General features: G+C 34.3%; 1 protein-coding gene across 21 annotated transcripts in view; it reads right to left on the bottom strand.

The window, feature by feature from the left end:
- The window catches only part of acss3 (acyl-CoA synthetase short chain family member 3), a 239,992-nt gene that overhangs the window by 96,622 nt on the left and 124,255 nt on the right, over positions 1–19,115 (bottom strand). For all 21 annotated transcript variants that reach the window (XR_015483149.1, XR_015483147.1, XR_015483148.1 and 18 more), the window contains 2 exons: positions 13,508–13,588; positions 11,428–11,523 (listed from right to left, as the gene is read on the bottom strand). Coding sequence is in view for 12 of the 21 variants with exons in the window: in XM_087248262.1 (XP_087104388.1) it covers positions 11,428–11,523; positions 13,508–13,588 (177 nt within the window). In the remaining 9 variants the exon portion in view is untranslated. The remainder of the gene's footprint in view (positions 1–11,427; positions 11,524–13,507; positions 13,589–19,115) is intronic.

Here is a 19,115-nt window from a genome sequence, read left to right as displayed (position 1 = left end):
CATGAGAAGCCATTTATGTCCAATTTCCAACTATAAAATGGGTATTTACAATAATTATGCTGTAAAGGCAGCAATACACCACGACTATACACTACAATTCACTGTAGTGTCACCATCTTTATATGCATTTGCCTTTAGGCAACGTAATGCTAACATTGCAACCTGTGATGTGGAAGTCTGCATAAGTAATATCTAAAATGCTCAGGTAGCAGAAAAAAGAAAACTTTTGTTGGAAACTAGTTTTGCGCCTGCAGTTTTTATAGATATAAAACAGATCCAGGAGCTGCTAAAGTTCTATTGTTTTGGAGTAAAAGAATTTTTCAAACATTTTGGAAGTGCACTCAAGAGTCTCGGTGTCAGTCTGGATCTGCACGGGCATTTGCAGTGGTTGGGGAGTGAATATTAAATCAAGGATGTTTTTGAAATGGAGAGTGGCTTGGAAAGGTGCCCGGGTGGCAGATGGGCAAAACGTATGGCAAAGAAACAGAATAATAGTTGCAGAGAGATTGCACACACAAGAAGCCTTGCACAACGCTGAGCTGTTCAAATATTCATGTCTCTGCCACGCTGCTCACAGAGAAAGCTCTCAGAACTAAACAATGACTTCATTTTAGTGAGGACAAATCAAACAGATCACATTTGAATCTCTCATTTTTTTCTTGAATAACAATTGTATTTTAATTAAAACTAATGTGGAGTAAATTTCAAAAGTTGTGCACAGGTTTATATTTTTATTTCTTAGACAAGCTCTGCACAAAGAAAAGAACAATTATTGTGACCTCTGGGTGTTGTTATAGAAACAAAAATGGTTGGCTGATTCTGAAAAAAGAAAGGCAAAATAAATAATGCCTGCCAAAGAATAACTGTTCAACTGAGCGAGAAAGTAGGTTTGTATTTGATTTATTAAAATGTAAAAACAAGAGCCTGCATCTGTCGCACTTCTGCATCAATCAGTAATTGGCAGGCATTTAGTGTTTGTTTTGTTTTCCCCATTGAATCACTTCTTGGCATTAAACATAAACGTTTCAATATTAAACAGATTTCAAAGTGAGCAATGTCGCCCAGCAAATAAAACAGTTTATTAAAGTAGTTTAAGTTTTCTTTCAACAATTGGTTTTACAAAAACAATGTTGTTTTTGTTTGTTTGTTGAAATTAGTTTAGGCAAGTAACATTGTGTTCTTACCTCCACGCGATGCGAAAAGATGTCAACGACAAGCAATTCAGCTGACCGAATCAAATGCGATACGGCACGAAAGAAACCTTTAAATACCAGTCATTTATTTAAATACCAGCCACTGCACTCCAGACTAAATGGTAAGGGTTATAATCTAATTAGTCATGAATCCTCTTGAAAAGTATTAAAGTGCACAGGCTACTGAGTGACTGTTGAGTCACAGTTTTGTCTTTTATTTTCAAATGATTAATTATTTTTATTATTTTCAAGATCTGAGATTAACTATGCACTGCTGCTTTCAGTATGGCGATAAATGTCATGTAAAATGGTGAACAAACTCACTTTAGTAGCACTCATTGATAGAGTGTAAACAATGAGAATAACAGGCCTATTTATCCAGAAATAAGGTGTAAAATCAATATTTCATCGAAAATAGATGTCATGCATTATCGGAGCTCATATGACTCGAAAGTATCTTTTATTTTTTTCCTAATTTTTCTTTTGTTTTAGATGAAAAACTGGGATGCACTTTGGAGACTGAACCCTTACACTTATTTGTTAGCTGTTGATTTTTTAAATCAACAGGCGATGAAACATAAGCATAACCATGCATTTTGTACATGTTTAAATGTCCGTTTTTTCAGGATTTAACCCTTTCCTTTCTGGTGCTCAGATTTAAAAAACAAGTTCAGAGCATTATTCTAGAGTGTGATAGCTTTCAAATGATGCCTTGTTTTTGATAAATGGATAAATATTTTTAATAAACAAAGGTAATACATTTTACAGACACGCCCAGACAGCCCATGGCCAAGCCAAAGTGTTAAAGGTTGCTTGAAGCGCTTTAATATGTGCATTTTTATTTAATGATTCAAGTAATGTCAACAGAAACAAGAAGAGAACGCGGGACATAATGTAACTCCTCCCCTGTTTATAAAGCAGCCAATAGCATTTTGCTTTATCGTTGCTCTGCCAGTGAGAGGGACTGAGCTCAAGTGCATTAAGTGAAGTTTATTTATAAACTAATTTCAAGAGGATCACTTGCTTATGATTGCTACACTGAAAAAATGATTCTTGGGGATTGTAAATAAAGAGCATATTCCAAGTACATTTAACAAATAAATCATAAATAAATCATTTATTTATAAACTAATTTCGAGAGGATCACGTGCTTATGATTGTTACACTGAAAAAATGATTCTTGGGGCTTGTAAATAAAGAGCATATTCCAAGTACATTTAACAAATAAATCACATTGTGTCTTTTTACTTCAAAATGTCTTGTTTAATTTAATAAGCTACATAATATTTCTTTTTAATTTAGTGTGCTTAAAATACAATAGTAAATCCAAATGGATATACCCAAGTGATGTTTACTTGGCGTTTTGTAATTTATTGAACTAATGCAAAAAAAAGACATACGCGAGTAAAACTTACTCCACAAAGTTAGTAAATCTATGCGCATGCTCGCTAATTCAAACCTGGCAGGTGGAGCAGATGAGAGCAACTGATGATTTCCTTACAGAGACTAATTTACAAGGTAAGTTACACTAATTGTTTCTTGCTCAATTTGGTTTTGTTTGCAGAAAGTTAAAGGACTCCTTTCTGCAATTTTGGTGGTTTAAGAGGTAGAATGAAGTGTTATTTGAGCGAGTTTGCAGAAGATCCGATTAGCATAAGCATATTAGCAAATGGCATCTGTGTCTAAAACAAATGTGTCAGATTCTAAATATAATCTATGGCGAAGTATAATCTACAGTGAACTTAAAGATGATTTTTATGAATAAGGTGTCCAAGCAAAGCAATAAATTGCATTAAGGACATAATTAACCAACATTAAAGTTAGCCTGCCATGTTGTCTGCATTATAAATATAAGTTTTCTTAGAGTGGACAGCCTCAGAACTCATTTGAACTCAGATTGATAAGTTACCTGAGCCCTGAGAGGCCAAAACATGACATAAAAGATTTATTTATTAATCCATCCACATTAACATATGCAAATACTCCTTGTTAAACTTGATTTATATAAATTTTAGTAATGTTACTAAGTATGTTCAGGCAGCCTCTATACCTGCGAACATTTACTACTAAGTCCAAATTACATTAAAGGTGCAGTAGGTGATTGTCTTCAGAAACATTTGTTGTTGTGCTGGTTGAAAGTCTTCACAGTCTAATACTAATTATTACAGTAAATGATCTAAATGTATTTATATGTATTTTTATATTTTGGGTAAGGCATAAAACTAAAAAACGTTCATCCAATTAAATAGAGTCGGACTGACATATCTCATAATTACGATAGGTAGCCCAATCTGTCTGTCAGCAAAAGCAGATTTGAACAACTGCGCAGCCATTTGTACGCAGCTCCGCCGACCGCCACATATTCACGAGAGAGAGTACGTGCGCGATCGGTAAAAACCTGCTAAATCAAAACTCTTTAAAAACTTGAATCAATATTGGAGTTACCTTTTCACGCTGGAGAAAGAATGACAATGTCTGAAGAATTTCTCTTAGACAGGTAATGTTCTGTTTTAAAACTGTTTAGCTTTACACAAAGCTGATGTAATGTTAGATGTTTTTGTTACAATGAATTATATCTTCACAGAAGTGTTGTTCAGCCACTAAAATCTTTCGATAAAAGATTGATAAAACTATTTTCAGTTTCATTTGGGACCTTTTACAGAATCGATAATGTAGATTTTAATTAGTTTAACAACAGAACACATGTAAATACCGCTATTCCGCCATGTCTCTCCCTATACTGTTTACCATGCAACTCTAAATATTTGCTCTGAAATAGCATGTAAGTTTGGCTTGCTCACCGCCAGACAAGCACTAGTCGCTTTTAACACATGAGAGAGGGTTCTTTGGCTGTGCTCGTATTTAAGAAGACGTGGCTCTAGACGGCAGGGGAGAAACTGTGATTCAGAGATTTATGCTAAGCTGTTAGTATTGTGGAAGATCACCAACAGCACCTTTAACTGATCAATATCATTATATCATTATATGTTCATTAATTTTTCTGAGATTACATATCTGATATGCTCAACAGATTGCTCTCACCGTTCAAGATCATGTAAGTTAAGTTGCATAACACATTTATATAGATTACTAATTTATTCAGGATGTATATGTGTGTGTGGTAGGCAAAAAAAGTGTTGTTTTGACTAATATATCGTAAATGTCCTATTTTTATTTCATTTGTCTTAGATGAATAATGAGAACAGAAACATAACCACAACCCCCCTGTAGACAGCCTTTCTGTAAAAACTGGACAACATTTACTCAACCAGGTAAACGTATATATTGCACATCCTGTTGGTGCCGGTCTTTTAGATATGCAGTTATATGTAGACAAAGATTTACACTGTTACTGGTTAATGACCACAGAAATTTATTTTGTTTTAATCAGCAAGTTGAAGACAAGTGAGATGCTGTGATCCGCTGCCTGCTTTCCTAACTGGGAGAATCATCTCAGGAGCTTATTGAAGACTACCATGTACATTAAAAATGTCTAAATTACTTTTTACTTTGGATATGTAATGTTCTTCAAGTGGTAAAGACATTTTAGTATATTTGTCCTCCAAAATTGTAAGTTTTGGATCACTTTTAAAAACTTTAATGATTTTATGCAGAGCACGGGTCTTAACATCAATACACTCTATTATATCATAAGGCAAGAGATAACATTGCAACTAACTGTACAGTATTTTAATCACTGCACTTATTTGTGTATTTGACAGGATGTCAAGAGACCTGCTTTAAGATTGCTTCACCAATCGTTAGGAAGATCAGTGTACTGGGCAGTACTACAGAAGAGGAAGATGCCAACATAGATGACCTCATCATTCTGTCTGAAAGGACTTTTTAAATTTGTTTATTGAGAAGTTTAATTTAAATTAAAGTACTCAATGAAAATGTGTGGCGGTGTTTTAATTAAGAAACAGTTGCAATGCATCACCATATTTTATTTAACATTTTAAAGTAAAGGTAACGCAGGATAGCTTAAAAGATAACAAGGAAAATTGGTTAAAATATAAATCCCGAAATTGAAATATATTTAAATGTTTGACTTAAGTAAATTTTACAAACAAAAAGTCCATAGAATTTACTTGAGTTAAATTTACTTGAGGAATTCTAATTAAATGTACTAATAATTTTGGTTAATCTTTTACTTAGCAAAGCTTTGAAGATGTACTAGCCTTTTGCAGCCGCTAATTCTCAATGCACCAATCAGACGACTCCTATGCAACTGCAAATACCCTGGGTTACGTACCACTGCTATCTTCGTTTTGAAGAATCCCCCTCCCACCCCTACTTCTTTTTCCTAGATGGGTGACACGGTGGCCCAGTGCTTAGCCCTGTTGCCTCACAGCAAAAACGTCTCTGGTTCCAGGCTTTAGCAAACCAGTAGACGTTTCTGTGCGGAGTTTGCACTTTCTCCCTGTGCTCACGTGGGTTTCCCCCAGGATTCGCTGGTTTCCTCCCACTGTCCAACTTAGTTGCAACTTAAAAAAAACATGCAACTTAAGTTAATTGACTAATCCAAATCGGCACCATATACATGCTCCTAGTAAATAGTTATCTCTTAAGAGCAATCACTATCTGTTTATTAGTTACTACAGTAGGGGAGTTCTTGAGATCTACCTGAGCTTAAACTCTCCTCTCGCCTTGCAATGGAAGGGAGCCCCGGACTCGAGGATTTTATGAGCTCAGGGCTCTCTCCCGGGACAGCATGCCATAGTGGCTTATAATTAATCATCAGCTAACTGTGAACTCTTGAAAGGAGAAGCGTCTTGAAGGGGGGCGGGGCATGTCAGATATTAGAGAGCATTTGATTTGTCACAATTTGATGAGAAACATGAGGTGACATGAATAAAACAGTAGATCCAATTAGGTGGAAGTGACAATCTGCAAGCTGTACATGTTTATATCAGATTTGTATGTTCTAAATGGGAATTTTGTCACTGTTTTGGAGAACACTAGCCTATAGATATTCTAAAAACTAACAATATTGTTACTAACTGATTCATTTCATTTAATCAGGACCTTTAACACTGTAATGTAATGTAATGTAATGTAATATAATGTGAATATATATAGCGCATTTATTGTGTATGGCCATACACCCAACAGGACAACTGCGCTAGTGCGCTTACCACACACCAGCTATTGGTGGAGTGGAGAGTCAGCGATAGAGCCAATTCAGTTGATGGGGATGATTGGGAGGTCATGATCATAAGGGCCGATTGAGGAACTTTGGCCAGGACACTGGGGTTACACCCTACTCTTTACGAGAAGTGCCATAGGATTCTTAAAGACCACAGAGTCAGGACCTCAATTTAACATCTCATTTAACGACAAAATTCCTTTAAAAATGGAAAAGATAGCTTTTATCTGAGGCTACATTTGAGGCTGTTTGCATACATAAACTGAAAACCACTACTGAACTAATCAATCAAGGTTTGTCATGTTGCATAGGTTAAATGAAAAAGTTTGAATCAACCATCGCTGTACATAATTTCGAAAGACATTAATTAAAACAGACTGCAGGTTTTTCGGTGTGGATATCGACTTTGTATGAGAGATCTGCTGAAGTCAAACTTCCATTAACGCAGAGTAATAAATTCTGTGAGCATCTCCCAGTTTCTCATGTGGAGCGAGACAACACATCTAATCAGCAGAAGAGACGCCGCTGCTGAATTCACCTTGACGGAAAAACCAAACATAGTCTGATCACCTCCCGCCAAGTGCAAATGATTTTAGTATTCATGCTGTGATGTCAGCTCAGACTCAGAGGAGAACCAGTTTAAAACTGTGAGAGCTGCTCTGTTACCAGTACAAAAGCCTGGGACATGCAAGTGCCAGAGCCAGTTAATTAAGGCGTTTGCTTTAGATGCTTACTTAAATCTACCTTGCATTCAATTCCAATGAGAAGGACTGCTAAATAGAGTTGGGTGTGTGTTTTGTTTTTTGGGGAAGTAATTCCTGTGGCAAATTGATATTTTAAAAAAAGAAGCAATGATGCCTGATGCCTGAAATGATACTTAAAAATACAAACAACATTGGATAATATCAAAGAACTGCCTTTTAAAGGCATGGAAATCTTATAACCTAACTTGATATTAAAAGATTAAACTATATATAACATACACATAAGCACAAAACACATTATTTCAGTAAGTTAGCAGTAAATAACACTACTAACAGTAACAACGGTTTTAGTACTTTCCAGTAGTAGTAATAACTGCAAAGTAGTCTATATTTTTAATTTTGCAAAAAGCTTTTGATCAATAAAAACATCTTTCTTCATTTAAATTAGAGTAGCTAATATCTTTTATTTCCTAAACACATTCAATCAGCACATCTGTGGTTATTGTGGTTTTCATCAGTGTTGCTTTTGATCAATCTTTCTGTTTCTTGTCTGACTGTTAAACAAGCAATGGCCAGATCTTGTGAACAATTAAAGTAGTGCAAAAATGCAAAACAAAATCAGAGTATGTGTGAGCTGCTCATACATCTCATGCACAATTAGAAAAATTAGGCTGCAAGTATACAGTAAGCAGGTTAAACAATGTCCACAAATTACAATATACACTGATTTTATTCATTCATTCATTTTCCTTTGCCTTAGTTTTTTCATCTGGGTGGCCAAGGCGGAATGAACCAACTTATCCACCATACGTTTTACACAGCGAATGCCCATCCAGCTGCAGCCCAGTACTGGGAAACACCTATGCAAACTCATTCACATGCTCTACGGCCCATTTATTTTACCCAATTCTCCTATAGCACATGTCATTGGACTGTGGGGGAAACCGGAGCACCTGGATGAAACCCACGCCAACACGAGGAGAACATGCAAAATCTAAACACAAATGCCAACTGGCCCAGCTGGGACTCACACCAGCGACCTTCTTGCTGTGAGGCAACAGTGCTAACCACTGAGCCACCATGTCGCTTTACTTATTTGAAATATTCATTTATTCATTTTCTTTTCGGCTTTGTCACTTTTATTAACCTTGGGTAGCCACAGCGGAATGAACCGCCAACTTATCCAGCATATGTTTTTACGCAGTGCATGCCCTTCCAGCTGATTTCTTCAAAATAAAAAGGTATATTTCCTATCATCTATTTTACTAGAACTTGGTACCTGCTACTTTTTAAGAAACACTTCAGATCCGAACAAGCCGTACAATAACCAAAACATAAAGTATACACAATACTAAACACTCATTGGTCAGAGACAATCGTCCAGGATTTCTGCAGGTTTTTGAAGTCAAACTTAAAACTTTTTAAGACCCTTTTAAGAGCACTATGAATGAGATTTTAGACTTATACAGGGCTAAACACTAAAGATTTTTTTCAATGCCCTGGTTGGTCCATTATAATTAATCAAAGGTAGTTATTTCTAAACCACATAATTTAATCTCTAGCAAGAAAACTCTAGTTGTATACACTATTTTCAGTTAATGAAACTTTAAGTTTCATTTACAAATATTATGTCAACTCACTTCTGTTGAATTCTGTTTTTATGTAAATTTTATGTAATGAACAATAATCTTTGCAATATTTCTAAAAAGTAAAATTACTGTAAAGTAAACTGACGAATTACAGGAGTGTCAAAATACGACATAAAACTGGGTAAAACAACAACAACAATATAATAATTTAACAATATAATAAGATGCAATGTTTAAACTCTACGGTGATTTTTGTAGGGATAATTTACAGTTTAACCCAAAGAATGACCAGTCTGGTAGATGAAGAAGAGCCGGAGTCAGAGATTTAAATAAATAAATCAAGTTTACTGAAGATAGTTTGCAGTTACATCAGCAGAAGCCAGCTTCAACACTCGCAATGAGTTCCTAGGCCGCTTTGCTAACAATCACCAATCAATAACAATTAAACTCTCACATACCGTCATTAACTGCGTCACACATACAAGTGTCCTAACCTGATTGGTTAAAACTAGTAACATTTCCAAGTGGGGGTTGTGCGTATATTCTGAACATTATCTTAAGATAAGATTGCAAAGAATTATTTTTCATTTAAAGTAAAGTTTCATTTGTGTATCTTTAAATAAATAGGAATGAATAATGTCCTTTTTCCTGTTTAGAGTTTAACTGAGCCTTTATTTGTCATTTATAAGGGATGTATAAATAGTCCTCACTTAAGATAAGGTCACAAAACTAGATAAAGTTGAGTTAATAAAGCATTTATTAACATATTATTTAACTATTAGTATATGCCTGTAAAATAAGATATATAAATGTTGATTTATATTTATATAACTCATTCTGAATGATCCTAAAAACCCTTAACTACTCTTAGATTCAAATGGTTTGTAAATAATGCGATACTTAAATAAATCATTAACCAAGTATGAAAATACAATTATTAAGCACATTTTAAATATGTTTGTAAGTCAAGAATAGAGCATTTTTAGCTGCAGTTTTAAACTGCTTACTAATTTAAAATATTGATGTAGAGTAAATGCTTAACAAATAATTAATTCACAATTTGCTAATGCTTAATAAATGATTTATAATGTGCAGTTATTATAAAGTGTTACCCTAAAATTCTATGAATTTTCAAAGACTTTTCCAGAACTTTCAAGTATATTTTCATGATGTAATGTGTCATGTAATGTCTACATATAGAGTTTTAGAATTATTAGCCCACCTTTGATTTTCTTTTTCTTTCTTAAGTATTTCCTAAATGATGTTTAACAGAGCAAAGACATTTTCACAGTATGTCTGATAATATTTCTTCTTCTGGAGAAAGTCTTATGTGATTTATTTTAGCAAGAATAAAAGCAGTTTTAAATTTTTTAAAAACCATTTTAGAGACAAAATTATTAGCCCCTTGAACCTCTTTTTTTTCCGATAGTCTACAGAACAATCCACCATTATACAATAACTTGCCTAATTACCCTAACCCACCTAGTTAACCTAATTAACCTAGTAAAGTCTTTAAATGTCACTTTAAGCTGTATAGAAGTGTCTTGAAAAATATCTTGTCAAATATTATTTATTGTCATCATGGCAAACATAAAATAAATCAGTTATTAGAAATGAGTTATTAAAACTATTAATGCATCTGCAAAAGTCACATTGCAGTATGTGCAATGATGGGATTATAGTTAGTTAGATTACAGATAGTTCATGCAAAAATAACTTAACATTTTCAATACACCCTTCACTTGTTTCAAACATTTATAAGTTTTTTTTTTTTTTTATGAACACAAAAAGAAGATAATTGAGTAACTTCCCTAGTATTGAAACAAGTGAATTGTGAGTAAATAGCGAGTACATTAATTTTTGAGTGAACTGTTCCTTTAAGGCCTTTGACTGTGCAAACATTAAAAATTTTTCTAATTTTTAAACATCCTGCCACAATAATTTTTTTGCAACTTTAATAAAGATTAAATAATCTACAATGAAGACTATGCAGTGTTGATTGTTCAATATCTGTACTTGAATAGTGACTACCTGAAAACTATAGTTCACTTTTATCTTTACTATATTTTATTTATCTATGCTTGTAATTTCTTTGTTATATATTATTCGAGATTTACTCCCCTACAAAAACCCCCAATCAATCCAAATAAACCTGTTAAATCATCGGTTGAAATTGTATTCACATCACAATATATATCACAGAAATACAAAATACCATAATGTAGTTTTTCCCAAGACTGTGCAGCCCTAATTCAAGAATACAGACATTTGTTAAACTAATTTCCATGACTTTTCCAAAACTTTGTGGGTTTTTCTGTTTATCCAAAACTTTTCCAAGCCTGGAAAATTGCCATGTCAAAATTCTATGACTTTTCCAGGTTTTCCATGACCAAGAACACCATTCCACCAGTAGCATGCCTCTATGTTGTGAGTTGGTTTGTGTCATTTTTTGGTTTATGCTGCGTTTACAATAATATCACGGCAGTAGAGGCAGCACAACTATAGCAATAATTAAACCCACTTTAAGAAGTACAACAAAAGTGATACTACATTAAATTCAAATAAAATCAAGCACCGTTCAAGAAACAGTTTATGTCCGAACTGCACCGTTTGGCTATAGATGCCAGTGTTCCATAACAAACCTTTTTAAAGCCTTTAAATTCCACTGTATGGACTTATGAGACCTTAGTTCTGCTAAATCACTACAGCAGATAATTGAGTGTTAGATAGCGCATCCACAGGTCAAATGCTATGACACATCAACACACATTTTTACACACACACTCCCATACCTCATACAGCACAGTGGTGTTGCCGTGTAGAAGTGGACCGTAGCAGATATATGAGTGGCCCACCACCCAGCCAAGGTCAGACGCAGCCCACCAGACCTGACAGAGAGAGACGTGTAGGTTAAACTGTGCAGGAAAGTGAGAACAAAAGCTTTTTCACAGAGTCAAGTCATAGCTTTATCCTCATTTTTATTTGTTGTTCTAACCCTTTATGCTGTTCAGGAACATACACACACAAAATCTTTAAGTGGCTTTCCCCACTTTTGTTTTAAGACAACAGTAAAAACACTAATCTAGAAGTGTGCAAAATGTTGTCTATATTAATACTGACATCATCAAGTGTAACTTTCTTCACAATACACAAACAAAAACAAGATTATGATCATTCCAAAGCATTCAATGCATGAAGCCTATATGAACTGTGCTAAAAATGACTCTATAAATCAAGTTATCAAAGCAAAAAATATATATTTCTGTATTTTGTTATATTAAAAGATCTATTTATATTGTCAATATAAAAATTTCTTACTCACAAAAAAAATTTGTTTTCCCAAATAATAGTGTGTCTAGAATTACAAATATGAAATTGATTATATGCAACAATTCTGCAAATAGAAAGTCCATATTATTTGAGTTACATTTCAGACACAATAATGTATATTTTTAAAGTTTTGTCTTCTGTTTTGCCAAAAAAAAAAGGCCAGAAAACTGCATTTATCAATCTAAGAGGAATACTATGTTTTGTTTTGTTTTTGGATTTCTGAATTTCTGAATCCGTTTATTAAAAGAGAGACACTTTCTTAGTTTCTGAACAAATTGGCTTTTTTCCTAATTATGATATCTTAACACTTCTGAAGTTGAAATTATTGATCAATAATCATTCATTTGAAACCTCAAATGAACTTGAACCCAATGAGAAACTGCCTGTGGAAAATATTTTAATTTTCATGTATTCCTACTGAAACTCTGGACAACAGTAAATTTAACAGTCATTTGAGGAGATAAAGGCTGTTTCTCAATATGCCTTCTTCAACGATCTTGCATGTTCTCATGTAACGTCATCATCAACCTGCAAAGTTCAGTTCCAAAACTCAAAACCGAAAGAACAGAGGACGAGTGAAACTTTCTGGATGTGTTCTTAATATGGAGGATGTTTCGATGCAGGCATGAGCGCAAAACTTGCTTGAGAAGTCTCAGAAATCATTGAGGCTGAATAAAGGAAGTGGAAAACGCAGCATTTTATATAGATTTATTATTAAAGTTCAAAAATATAACTTATTTATCTCAGAAGTTTCCTTAAATGATACGGTGTTAAACACATCATAAACACATCAAGGGTGTTTATCTGCTGAAATGCATATTAAAATCAGTTTTATTTGTATTGTGCAAAGTATATTTGTAAGTTTTTTTGTGTATGTTATTTATATTGAATAGGGAAAAAACAATAAATTGTTGTATGAATGCTGTATTTTTTAAATAATTGTCTATTAAAAACATGTGAAGGTCATGTGACCATCAGGAAGAGTGCAGCATCTCATTTCTCACAAGATGTGTTCTCTGTTCTCGCAGTCTCCTGAGTTATTTCTTCAGAGGTAAGCTGGCAAGTCCATTTACTGCATTCTCGGAATTGAGAATTAGCCAAAATAACCATTTATTCATCAATTTTGAAGACTGTTGGAAACTGGTAGCCATTGACATCCATAGTAAGAAAAACAAATGGAAATAAGTAGCAACTGGTTACTGACATTCTTAAAAATATATTATTTTATGTTCAAGAAAGTAAAGAAACACATTTTGGAAAAGTGGAGGATGACTATATGATCACAGAATTTCTGTTTTTGGGCAAACTATCCTGAATCCTTACAAATAAGTAAGTAGAGCTGCAGGTTCTGCTCAATTTGTTGATATTGTACTGCCATCGTTAAAAGCATGTTATGCAGAATTTTAATTAGCTTTCTAATGATCTCTCTTTTTAAACTTGGGAAGAATCAAAAAGTCGCTTTTCTCTAAGGATAAATGAAAACTTTATTTCTGTTGAAATGATCTCTTACAAAAAATAAAAGATGTATAGATCATGACCCACCTCACCAGGAGCCAGTCCATAGACATTAGACATGGTCCAGTTTAACATCACAGCATAACCTCCTGAATCTCTGACAACACCCTGGTGAGATGAAAAGAAGTGCACAGGAAACACACATTACTGTTAGTTAGTCCTGACAGGGTTTCTTTGAATTAATAGTGATTGCTTGCACTATCCTGTTTTTTATCCACTTTAAATTCTAGTCACTTCACTCAAATGAAGGAATTTCACACCACCACGGAAATACCATATAATCTTTCTGTTCCTTCTATCTTATGAGACTGCTCTATTAAAACTAGCTTCAACTGAATGCAAATCACTCCAGCTTTGTTATACTACACTTGTCAAATAATTAATTTATTCATTCATTTTACTTCCACTTAGTGCCTTATATATCAGGGGTTGCCACCGCGGAATGAACCATCAACTAATCCAGCATGTTTTACGCAGCGGATGCCCTTTCAGCCACAACTCAGTACTGGGAAACACCCACCCACACACCCACACACCACACACACACACACACACACACACACACACACACACACACACACACACACACAGACACATAAACAAACACACACACACACACACACACACACACACACACACACACACACACACACACACACAAACACAAACACAAACACACACACACTACGACCAATTTAGTTCATCCAATACACCTATAGGGGAGCACACAGAGGAAACCCATGTGAACATGGGGAGAACATGCAAACTCCATACATAAATGCCGACTGGCCCAGCCGGGACAGTGCTAACCACTGACCAACCGTGCAGCAAATGATTTCATATTTACTTTAACCTTTTATCGCCAAAAAAGCTCAATTTTGTGTGAAAGTGAAAATATGTTCAATTATTGCAAAATATTCATAACAATAACAGCCACACAGATTAGTTGGATGGATTTACTGAATGAAAAATTAACCAAAAGATTCCATTAGTTAACAGTAATTACCATAAATCTGCATTAAAAATAATTATTTATTATAAATTAGTACACATTAACATCCATTAGTACACATTAATTACCATAAACTAACAATAAAAAGCTTCTAATTTTTTTTTTTTATTAATCTAAGTGGATATTAAGTTGAACATTTATTATTGTTAATTTATTAGGACATTTCAAACTAACACTAGCTAAAATTAATACTAACAATGGCGGCATGGATGGTTCAGTGGTTAGCATTTTAGCCTCACAGCAAGGAGGTTGCTGGTTCACATCCCGGCTGGGCCAGTTGCCGTTTCTGTGTGGAGTTTGTATGTTCTCACTGTGTTCGCCTATAGGTTGCTCTGGGTTCCCCCACAGTCTAAAGATATGTGCTTTAGGTCAATTGAATAAGCTAAATTGGCCGTAGTGTATGTGTGTGAATGCTAGAGTGTATAGGTGTTTTCCAGTACTGGGTTGCGCCTGGAAGGGCATCTGCTGAGTAAAATATATGCTGAGTAAGTTGCCAGTTTGTTCGGCTGTGGGAACCCCTGATAAATGAAGGGACTAAGCTGAAGGAAAATGAAGAATAATAAGAATGAAATAAATGTATTGCACTTTGTTGGTTAATTAATGTTAACTAATGAATGCTTTAAGAAAGCTGAACAGTACTGTAAATAAATAATAATGTAAATGATAACTTTAATATCTACAAAACAATAATCTACATTCATATTGAGAATAATTACACTACCTTTTATTTTTAAAATGATTCAATAATACAATTTACAATCTGTGTTTTAATTTATCAACCCAGATTTAGTTTCACTTCCAAAGACAAAAACATTATACAGTACTGACATAAGCTTATCAAGGATTAAAAATAACACTTCTAATAGGAAATATGCAAGATGAGCAAAGCACAGACTTCATCACGGTTCTTTATTACACTTCATTTTGTCCCTACCTCTTAGTAAATAAGTTTGAGGATTAAAACTGAAGAACACCTTTTGATTAAGAAGGTGATTACACACTTAAATCCATAAGTCTGAGGTTTATGTGTGCGAACACAAGCCATAAGTGCTTTATGTACAGGCCAGCATTGCCTTGGGCCAGATATTTTACACCGACTGGAGTCTGGCTAAGTGGAGAGTCATGTTTTGTTCGCTCTGCCTTCAGGCCTTGTAGCTTCCTCCTGTGTTCCGACTCCTGCCTTCACTTGCACTGCTTTTTGTTCAATCAGTGTATGTATAAAAGTGAGCTGTTGGGGATTGCAGAGCAGCTGAAGCATGCTAATGTAAATTTCAAGGTGCTGCTCACCTCTTGGATGAAATTAAAAAGGGCAAAATGAAATCTTACTTGGGTGTGAACATGTAATCGAATAAGCAGGCAGAATGACATTTAGCATTAAAACGAAAGCTTTACAAGTGAGCAGGGTTTTGCTGGGATCCTGTCAGAGTTGTAAAGGTGAAGATTAGGGGTGACGTATGATGATTAAATAGTCTCAACTATTTTGCACACTTGTTTTACGCATTGAGTATGGCTTTGAATTCAAGGGATTTTTAACTTGACACGGCATATTTGAAATCCAACTACCCACAGCTTGAAAGTATCCGGTCAAACCAGCTGTGACGAAATTACTGCTGCATGCTTGTTAAAATAATTACAGCAATTTGTAGGAAAAGCAGAGCGGTGCTTTCAGTGGTTTTCTCAATGAACTGATTGGTTACTTTTCACGTAGTGATACATTTGTTTTGTTTTTTTCCCCTCCTTTTGTAAGAGGGGCAAATCAATCAAATATTTTACATTTTTTAAATAGTATTATTAAAATATTACTTAAATATAGTCACAGAAAAGTGTGACTGTCCACTTTATTAGGAATTGCAGTATATAAACATTGTAAACAAATACTAAATTGATTCAAAACGATCGCATATGTGTTCAATTAGAGTTAGAAAAAGAAATCTACTGTATTTTTCTTGTTTTGTTAAACACACCCAATAAGCATTATGCATTTTAAAGTAATTGCAGCAATTTGCTGGAAAAACAGAACGGTGCTTTTGGTGTTTTTCACAAAGAGGTGATCAGCTACTATTCACATAATGATAAAACATGATAAAGTAAATTTGTTTTTTCCCTCCTTTTGTAAAAAAAAACAAATCATACAAAAATGCAGCATTTTTTTTTATTATTATTAATGTATAACTTAAATATAGTCACAGACAAGGGTGACATTGTCCACTTTATTAGGGATTTTAGTAGGTAAACATTAATTTCAGTACTACATTAATTTAAAATGATGAAATATGTGTTCACTTAGTTAAAAACATGACTTCTACTGTACTTCACTTGTTTTGTTAAATGCACGCAATCAGGCCAGCTGTGACAAAATTACTGGTGCATGCATGTTAAAATAATTACAGCAATTTGCAGCAAAAGCAGAACAGTGCTTTCAGTGGTTTTCTCAATGAACTAATCGGCTATTTTTCACACAGTGAAAAAACATTGGAAAGTCATTTTTCCCCTCCTTCCTTGTAAGAATGACAAAACATAAAAAATTATACATTTGTTTTTTATATATAAATATATATAATATAAACATGGTCACAGAAAAGGGTGATATTGACTATGTTTATATGGACATCAGTAATCTGATTATTAATCTTAACCTGAATAAGACAATAAAATGATTAAGGTGTTTACATGAGTTGCATTTTGAATGTTCCTTTCATGATCCTGCTTTACATGTTATAACACATTATTTAATTAATGTCATTGCACCACCACACTATTCATATTTTCTTTTGGAGTATCATGTAATTCAGGGTGTTTCATGCTTAATTTATCGACTTTAACTGCAGTTTGGCACTTTCACTTTCATTCAGGAACATTTCCTGCATGCCCCTACAGACAAACGAGATATTGGATGCAAGTATGAACAACTTTGGTTTAATGGAATTTGATACCGCATGCCGTATGGGAAAAAAACTTTGCATTTCATGATGCAGGTGTCTGTGGTCTGTCATCGACTCGGTAGGTGCAGAACATAGTGTCAAACAGCCGAGTGTGTATAGACTATCCTGTCACAAAATGCGTCAAAAATCCTACACGGTGGTAATAGTTTGATTAACGTGTTTACATGTCTGAACTGGACATCAAACATGCGACTAAAATCGGCATACTCCACATGTCTTAATTCCATTTCTGTTTAGTTTGACTATGACTTAATTATGACTCAGATTCAATCGCTGCTTACAAGGTAGACTCTTAAGATATTGTCAAAATTATGTTAAAATCAGATTATTGGTATCCATGTAAACGTACTCATTGTCCACTTTATTAGGAATTTTTGTATGTAAACGTTAATGCAAGTACTACATTTATTCAAAACAATGAAATGTGTGTTCAATTAGTTTAAAACATGGTTTAAAACATAGTTTTTCAAGAAATCTACTGTATTTTTCTTTTTTTGTTCAACGCACCTAATCAGGCCAGCTGTGACAAAATTACTGGTGCATGCATGTTAAAATAATTAGGGTAATTTGCTGGGAAAGTAGAGAGAGGCACTTTCTGGGTTTCTCAGTGACAAAACATGAAACCTTTGTTTTGCTTTTATAACAATTGACCTTATTCTTCATATTTGAGCGGGCGAAGTCATAGTCATCTTTTTGGCTCAAGACTTCTGGTCTCATTCACATCCATTAATTTAGGATGTTAAAAACTTCTTGTTATGCTGCTTGCTGTTGAAAACAGAAATTTGGTTATTATATTCTTCTTATTATGTATAGTCATGAGCACACTTGTATGTACAGCAAACAAAAATATTATTAGTGTATTACGCACTGCTTAAATATGTTCCCAGAAACTTGTGTTTACGTATTTTAATAAAGCATTTAAGTAAATATTAGTTTTAATGACCAATTAACGTTATATTGTCTCACTCTCAAAACCATTAAATGTGTTAAATTAGTGAAAAGAATGAAAAATGGGACTTTTTAATTAATTTGCTGTATTTTACTTGTTTTGTTGGAAGTACCCAGTCAAGCACAGTTGTAACTGATTAACAAGCATTCAAATAAAACATGACAAAACATCTAACATCAGGATCAGTCTTTTTTTAGTGTGTCTGTATCTGAAATGTGTTGCATCTTTGGGTTTGTTTGCGTTCATAGTTCGGGTCTCTTTACAGATCATTTGAATATAAGCTTACAAAATGTGCCAGCCTGCAAAATTCCTACATTCCAAACATAAATGAAATATGCAAAAAGGAGATGCATATCTGGTGCATGTATTGATTTGACAATGGATGGATAACACTGTAACAATGACAAGAAAAATAGGTATGATTGAGCTTTCTGTTGTTGTGCCGTTTTGTTTTAATTAGGCTTGTCTGCATGTCTTTGTTCGGTGTTGCATTCATATTTGAGCTAAGGGCGTACTCACACTATGTACAGTTGCCATGAACAGGGCCGAAGCACGCTTGTCTCCCCCTCCACTCACATTGTATTCAGGTCTGAGCATGCTTACGTCACCGATGATGTGCTGTTCAGTTTAAGAAGTGCTCTCACACAGCACAGTGGAGATTTCTTTAGTTACATTGTTTTAGTCGTTTGATATGCAGTGACAAGCAGTCAAATATTTCGCCGAACAGATCAG

Source organism: Danio rerio, chromosome 4 (assembly GCF_052040795.2).
Source record: "Danio rerio strain M-AB ecotype USA chromosome 4, GRCz13ab, whole genome shotgun sequence".
Lineage (NCBI taxonomy): Eukaryota > Metazoa > Chordata > Actinopteri > Cypriniformes > Danionidae > Danio > Danio rerio.
The sequence above is the reverse complement of the archived record's forward strand: the minus strand, read 5'-3'. Positions and strand labels throughout refer to the sequence as shown.